An 8,354-nucleotide genomic window follows, 5' to 3' on the forward strand; every position below is an offset into this window, starting at 1 on the left:
TGTAATGTGTGTGTGTGCCGTGTATGTATGTATGTATGTATGCATGTACATGTATATATATATATATATATACAATATATATATATATATATATACTTATAGACTTATAGACTTATAGGTGTAGGTATATGACCATTTCTTTGTTTGTGTCTCTTGATATATATAAATTGAGTCAAATTCTTTTACTTGTATGTGACAATGCTCTACAACGCGGCGATCTAATTTGTTGCCGTATATATTAAAACTCATTTATTGCTAGTGCTGACACAAGAGGCTTTTGCGGCCCTGGCCGAATCCACGAGCAACTACTCTATCTGGGTAGAGCAGAACGTAAGCATAGTGGCATCTGAGATGTCACAGTTGCTTTTCGATGTCCGGCAGTTGGAGGCATTCGTGATCAGTGTGGGCACCATCGATGATTACATAGAAATGGCAAGGTACGAGTTGAACACCTTCAGCTTTGTGAGTGTTTATGACTGGAAGATGTCAGGCTATGCACAATAATTATTGATAGGCTCTGAACTAGATTTCGCTCAAATTTAGTGAGGTAGGTCAGGTACGGAAACAACACCTTTGTATACATACATATATGTATATATATATACTTAGGGACTTTTTCAGCTGTTGATACTCCGATGTAGACTACACGATCAACACAGTGGAAAATTCAATCATTCTACTTAAGCGCTGTATTTAGCCCAGTTTCAAATCCTAGTCGTCATCTAATATTTATATCTATATATATATATATATAATATATATATATATATATATATATATATATATATAATATATATGTATGTATATATATATATATATATATATCTGCATCTATATCTATATCTATATCTATATCTATATCTATACGTATGTATATATGTGTGTCTATGTGGCTGTGTGGCTGTGTAGCTGTGTGTCTGTGTCTGTATCTGTGCTTGTTTTTGTGTGTCTGTATCTGTGCTTGTTTTTGTGTGTCTGTGTGTCGGTATATATATATGTATGTATGTTTGTGTGTGTACGTGCGTTGGTGCGCTGGTGCGTGTGTCTGTGTTTGTTGACGAGGTCGAATAGAGTATCATAATTCGCTACGTGTTTCTGCCCGATCCGCCTTGGATAGCGAATCTACCCAACTGGAGTGATCTGTGACTTATTTCTTCCAACTTGCATATATCGCTTCACTCCTTTGGTACTTTAGGTCAGCTAATCCAATACAAGCTTTCTTCCTGCGGATGCCCGCACCCATACCGGAAACCGCATTAGACACTGCCATCCAAGCGGTCCAAACTTCCAGGACAAGATGCATGGAGGCTATGGCCAAAGCCACTGACGCTCTATCAGACCCCAGACAAACGGTGTACACGAGCCTCTCCCACGCCAAACGGCTACCCAACGTAGCCATAACCAAGCAGTCCATACTTTGGGCCGGAGACTCATTGCTGCGAAATGTGTACAGTGCACTGTGTAGGCGCCATTTGTGGGACGAAGAGTGTGAAGGGTCGATGGTCACGAATAAATTGGCTTCGGATAGGAGCGTGGCGTTTCATTGGGCTCCGTCAGTGTACTATCAGCAACCTACTGCCCTGCTAAATACGGGACATTACGATAAGCTGGTCGTGAGCATGGGTGCCTGGGATCTTGGTAGGGCAATCTCAGACTGAATATTTCTACATTTTGTATGCTATGGTGGTGTTTGGGATCTTGGTAGACTGCATTTTTAACTATTTCTACATTTTGTATGCTGTAGGGGCGTACGTATGATGGTGTCTATGAACTTATGCATTCTTACATATAGCAATCTATACGCGTCACATAGCGGTTCAATGTCATGGTAGAACTGTTTCTTTTCTTGGTTCTATCGCCTTGTGGCGTCCACGGTATGGTAGATGCTACTACTGGTGTTCGCAATCAAGATTGAATCTCGAGTATGCGCCATGTCCGTATGATCTCACGAGCTACTTCGAAGCATTTCAAAACATTGTATATCTGTAGATCTTCTGATCGCGGTGGTCGCTTGCTAGTGCGCCCTGTCTCGATGTCTGGACTGAGTCTCTTTCTCGTACTCCCATCATCGCACAAGTATCCGCAAATTCATAATCCAAATACAGACAACCGAATATTTTGGCAAGAAAATTCATAATCAGCTACTATTTCTTGATACCTGTTCAACCTTATCCATGGGTATTACTATCTGTTGGCAAGAAGTGCGTTTTTCTTTCGTACTCCTGCGTATGCTTACAACCACCCCGATGGAACTCTATCCCAACTAGTGTCTTCCCAACTACACATGGTACCCACATTGACGTGTGCGCACCCCCGCCCCCCAATCCTCTCTCCAATTGTAGGCAAGTACTTTAAGAGTGTGGACAACTGGTGCGACACCCTTGACAGGCGTATGCGCGAGTGGACGGTGGCGGCAGAACGTAGCAACACATCCGTGTATTGGTTCAGACTACACGCCACCTATGGCGAGACGTGTGCACCCGATAACAAGGATTGTCGGGAAGCGAATGACCCGCAGAGAGTCTCTGACTTTCGCGCGTGTGCCAATGCCAGTGCTCTGGCGCACAACGTAGCGGTGATAGATACGTTGGAGTTGACGGAGGGTCTGGATCCCGCGGTGGGGTATGGCCCTGGGGAAGCTGTGCACACACGAGGAACTCTGTTTGAGAAGGAGGTGGACCACTTTGAGAAGGTGTTTGGTTGGTCTGATACGGATACTGCCACCAGTAAATCGGGAGAGATAACAGCACAATCGATACACTGATTGGTGGTATAGGTTCCGTGGCTAGATATAGGGCCCAGGGTACTTATAGACGAGAACTTGTAATTTTTTGATAATATGTTTGGTTGGTCTGATGGGATACTACAACCGGCAATGTGGTAGGTAAATACACCAAGTTACCAAATATGTGGAGATTGTAGCCCAATCTATTCTCTGATTGGAGGTGTACGCCGTGTGGCTCTAAATCACACCGTGTGTGGACTGCACGGTCATCGCTTATGTTGCATGCTGGCGATGAGTGAACTGTCTGACTGATACGATGAATACTAATCACTTTCGTCATAGCTGAATATTTCCGTTCCAGAAGGCCGGCCGGAATGTTTTTTAACGTTCAAAGTTCATCAAGAGGCAACCATGGAAAAGCGCGATAATCCACATCGTATGGTCCATCCTAAGCTCTCTGAATGATTTTATTATTTTATATCGTCAGATGATGATATGCGACTAATACCGAACACTTTCGACGTGGCTGAATAACTCCGTTCCAGACAATGAACGTTTTCTTTTTGTGTGTGATGTAGCGTGTCAATAGACAACGAACAGTAGGCAGGGAAAAATCATACAGTGAGTACTGCACTACCAAGGAGTGTCTGTATGAAATAAAGCCCACGTATATGCGCTCCATACCTCTTTAGGTCATATATAGGTTTGTGTATAGTTATTTTAATCAACTGCAACGACGTAAAACTTTATTGAGCACAGGGCCGATATGAAGACAAATAGTACAACATGTAGACTTGTGCAATATTTCTTTACTGATTTTATTTGTCTTGGCTGTAAATAGGGATAATATTATTTATTTGTGCTATAGCAAATATCGCACAGTGGCCGGGGTTTGTACCCATTTGAAGGTACGTCTGTTTCTTCCTTTCATACAGATCTGTAAGGGTCTTGGCTTGTATGAATTCAAATGAATGTGATTTCGAAATTTACGTTAATCATACAAACACTCACAGGAGTGACAATTGATATACAATGTATGTTGCTAGTTTCACTGACACGTGCCTATCTCGCTCCACTTATTTTTGAGCGCAAGCTCTAACTGATCATCACGTTCATCGTATTGTATGAGCCACCTGCACCCAAATACAGAGTCAATTATAAACAACTTCCATGGATTGGGTTTGGCCCGCCCAGTGCTACAATTTGAATTAGCACCTATAATGCTATGTACATACATTGTAACTCATCTCCTTTAAATTAAATAATATTATCCATATAATGCAAATTGTTTTCGAAACACGGGGAATCTTTGCAGTATTATCATATACACATGGTACGCTATGACCAATTGCCTTGATTTCCAAGACACCAGTGTTTCACTATGTATCGAGATACTAGCAGTTGACAGGTGTACGTGATATCCATCAACTGAGTTTACAATTGCAGACAACAAGAGTAATACAAACAAGTTTGAAATGCAGATCTTTTTACGTTGTTTTGTTGCGCTCATTTGCCTTTGCAGCTTTACAATATACTTCCAGATGGTATATGTGGGCATTTACGCTGTTCTTGGTCGGAAAGTAATTAACTCTAATTACAATACAAACATGCTGTCAAATACTAAAACCCTGATGCTATATATTCAAAGCGGGGATTTAACGTTCATAAGATTCAACAATCGATTGTTCTTGTACATATTAGTAAAAGCCACCGATGAAATATATCAATATTCGCATTAGCATTGCAGTTTCTACCGCGCTTGTACACATTTGCATGTGTGTTCTCACTAATATGCAAGCAAACGTCGATTGTTAAATCTTATGAACGCTAGAAAAATGCTTAAGCATATACAGTATCAGGGGTACCAATTTTTTTTTTTTGACAGCATCTTTGTGTTATAACAACCTTATTGTCGCATGGACGATGAATGAGAAACAATGAATACATTATTCTCTATTTCCATCTTTGCTTTGCGACATCTAACGTGTCTACATATATTTTAGATGTATACTTGTAGTGCATCTTAATTCGAACTTCTTGCCGTTAAATAAATATTTGTGAGATGCTATGCAAACGAATCGTCGACTGTTAGTTTTTGTAAACCCTAGAAAAACGCTTCGAATATATAACATCACCCAAATATTCACTACCGCTTTGAGATTATGTTTAAGCAGCATCAAATATTTTTCTTGTAAGGTTTATAATTCTATTAGTATTGCTTTATCAGCTAGCTATCGGTACCGGTTTGAAAGGCATATTGCAGCGAATGGAGGTCTTTCCTAACAAGTTTGCTTATGTAATTCACTCTGACTTTCCGCCACCGACCCTCATAACCCTTTTCAGTGCAAAATATGTCTTCCCATGGAAATAGAATTTCACATCAAAATCCCCCGGGATAGACTACCAGAAGGTCATGCGACACTGCAACAATTTACATTTTTGTATATCGTTTATGAGTACTGTTTATGAAAACGGCTCAGCCTCGAGACGACAATTATATCTACCCTACCGATGTCTCGTTTTAGATTTTCTATTGTATGCAGTTTCAGTAGCAATTTACATATCCAATTTTTATAGTTTTCTAATCGCAAGAACTGTATAACCAATCAGTGTAAAATGTTGATATTATTATTTATCAACTACACTAGTCTCTTGCCAGTGTAAAAGTGTAAAAGTCAGTATTGTAGAAGTGTTGTCAGTATCTATACGCTGACGAATGTATGCACAGGATACACAATTGCAACTCTTGTGAGAATTTCAAAAAAAAGAAAATTGTACTTAATTGCCAAATTTATAATCATGGTATTTAGCAACGTATAGAGACAAGATTCTCAAATCGAAGACGGTAATCGAAAATCATCAAACTGACACTTATTTCACACTCTTATTTAGCGATACCCAACTTCGGGTACGCCATAATTTCATCGCTGACAATATAGTACATTGATTCAAGTATAATTAGAGCAACATAATTTTAATAGCCATGTATTTATCAAGTGCACACATTGCGCAATTCTACTGATCGTGCCGTATTTCATTGTTCGTCCATTAAACAACTTCATCCACACATCAATATGATTGATTATATACAGATCGCAGCAATGGATTGCAGTATAATTGACTGTTTATAGTTTTCTAGATTTCAATATCACGTATTCCCAAGATAGACATAAATTTTAATCCTATTGTTGCGTGGGAATTTATTGAGTGCCACTCGATGATATATTTTCCAATGTAAGATTAGCAAGGCAGTTTCCGATGCGCTTGTATTCAAATATGTAGATATTAGTGGTCTCTTCTTGTTCAATATTTTATAGCCGCACGTGTTTTACCTGCATGTACTGCGCGCCTTAGAGTAAGAACCAGACGAACAGTTGAATGCGCATTGAATATTACGCGATATTGATTTTAGCGACCTTTGAACTATTGTTTGTCTAAGTGTCTTGAGCCCCTGATCACAAGTATACGATTCAACGATCAAGAATGATTGAGAATTGCATCCAAAGCAATGTTCAGATAACCAAGGCTTACTATCTTCACATAGACAAGGAACGAACCCTAGGTCTTTTTCGAAATACCTCTGTATAGTTGACCTTCCGATCCCGATCATTTGGGCACCGTCAAGCGGCAGAGATGATGGGGAATTGAATGGTTCTGTCGCGGTTTTTGCTTCTAACAGTGTTAAATCTTTAGGTTAAAATGTGAGCTGTACTATCTCGTTGCGTAAGCATGTTCCCTGTTGCTGGAATAGTCGTTTTCTTCTTCTTCTACACAGCATTGTCACATAAACTCAGATAGACATTTATCCGAGCTCCAATTAACAACGTAATCTTGATATAGTTGTAATTGACTGGGGTCGATAAACATCAGGACTCTATCTTAATGCATCTCGCCAAGATAAGTCCGGCCTGCCGGCGCTTCTCATATGTACCTCGATCCGTATATAGATCGCAATTTGAAGCGTGATGCCCAAATGCCGTTACGATAACCGCGATAAGGTCTAGTAGGGTTTTAGAGTTTTTTTTTTGTCGATTATTATGATACACGTGCAGCATGCATATCATTACAGATCTCCAGAGCGACGCCACTTTGTACCCACTCTACTACGTTCCATCTGCGGTTTCTATAGCAGCCGACCATCATGTCTAAGGTCAATGTGAAGGAAGTGACGATAAAAACCCCACCGCAACATGGTCAAAGTAGGAAGATAGGATCAGACACAGCGAGTTCCAAGTCGAAACTACCTAAAGATTCTTCCACCAAAGCTAATAGAGCGACAAAAGGAAAAGGATTTGACAAGGGCGGTAACACAGCAAAACAAACAAAAACTAAAGGAGGTAAGGGGAGCGATATTGACAATATCTTCGCAGCAGCGAAACCAACCAAAAAATCAAAACAAACAAGCGAGATAGACGATATATTCTCTAGCGCGACAAGCAAAAAGAAGAGTAAGATCACGCACGAGGATGGAGATGGCAGTACTGACAGTGATGCGCTGGCCGGAGACGAGTCAGAGGAAAACGTTTATTCAAAGTTAAAGAACAAAAAGCGACAGACCGCAGCAGTAATTAAACCCGCCGATGACGATGATGATTTCTTTGATGCGCGTGGGTTAAAGAATAGTAAGAGACGGAAATTTGACGGGTGTTTGGTATATCATTATGACGAGTTGAAGCTAAGTGCGAATGCTGGAAAAACGGACGATTGTCCTTTCGATTGCAGGTGCTGCTATTAAAATTAATTCATTGTTATGTAAGCCAGGGTATTTCATAACGTCTACGATCAACGACCTACATGGTGCGCGTACACTTCGATTCACCCAACCATCACTTACACCGTTGTCAAGATCAACGTGCATCCAATTGCGACAGTAGTGCAAAGAAGGCCTAAATTGTTGTGAGATTAACCTACAGGAGCGGGTGAAGTATATATGAGCCCCATGTTAAATCAAAGTGTGGCGCCACAACTGAAGATGCTATGTGCCCGATATCACTGTATAGGACTACGCAGACTCGACGGCTTCGAGGTTACCGAACAACCGTTTATCGCTGTTTTGTTCTCATGATGTGGCAATAGACATTACACGTAGTTTGCTTAATACAACACTGATTGAAGGACAAGCAGTGACTAAGGTAGCACACTTTCACATCTTTGCTCCATTTGGGGAGAGTTTAGTTTTCCAGCCGTGTCTCTCATATGACTAGAACCATGATTTCAGAGTAACTATTTACACAGTTCGTTCAGGAACAGACATAGCACAAATTGGAGAAGATATATAACTCTCCCATGTAAGTATATCCATCGCAACCAAAAAATACAAACACATAGATACAAATTCGTATTTTTATGCTTTATATGCTCGATTGAAAATATTTCATTTTTAAAGGAATTACGAAGTAATTGGTAAACTATTATCTACCCATTCGATGACGGTCCAGAACCAGAAGCGAAACATATACATGCACACTAATATGAACAAGCATATATAACTGCATTATATATATTTATATATATATATGTATATATATATTTATATTTATATATATATATATATATATATATATAATAAACAATATAAATAATATATATATATATATATTATTATTATACTTATTTATTATTAGTTAAT

At 39.6% G+C, this 8,354-nt stretch overlaps 2 protein-coding genes across 2 annotated transcripts in view; both read left to right on the plus strand.

Moving 5' to 3' along the window:
• Positions 1-3,406, plus strand: part of SARC_07464 (hypothetical protein) — a 4,064-nt gene extending 658 nt beyond the window's left edge. The window contains exons 2-4 of the mRNA XM_014298598.1: positions 260-437; positions 1,196-1,638; positions 2,343-3,406. Coding sequence (XP_014154073.1) covers positions 260-437; positions 1,196-1,638; positions 2,343-2,764 — 1,043 coding nt within the window. The 3' untranslated portion in view covers positions 2,765-3,406. The remainder of the gene's footprint in view (positions 1-259; positions 438-1,195; positions 1,639-2,342) is intronic.
• Positions 3,407-6,840: 3,434 nt separating this feature from the next.
• SARC_07465 (hypothetical protein) lies at positions 6,841-7,794 on the plus strand. Its single transcript, XM_014298599.1, has one exon. It carries the CDS (start codon positions 6,867-6,869, stop codon positions 7,458-7,460), a length of 594 nt encoding a protein of 197 aa, XP_014154074.1. The 5' UTR covers positions 6,841-6,866; the 3' UTR covers positions 7,461-7,794.
• Positions 7,795-8,354: the final 560 nt, after the last annotated feature.

The sequence above is a fragment of the Sphaeroforma arctica genome (assembly GCF_001186125.1).
Source record: "Sphaeroforma arctica JP610 unplaced genomic scaffold supercont1.593, whole genome shotgun sequence".
Lineage (NCBI taxonomy): Eukaryota > Ichthyosporea > Ichthyophonida > Sphaeroforma > Sphaeroforma arctica.

Bases quoted from the DNA above. Each gene is read 5' to 3' on its own strand.
- SARC_07465 (XM_014298599.1), top strand. From the start codon at position 6,867: ATGTCTAAGGTCAATGTGAAGGAAGTGACGATAAAAACCCCACCGCAA.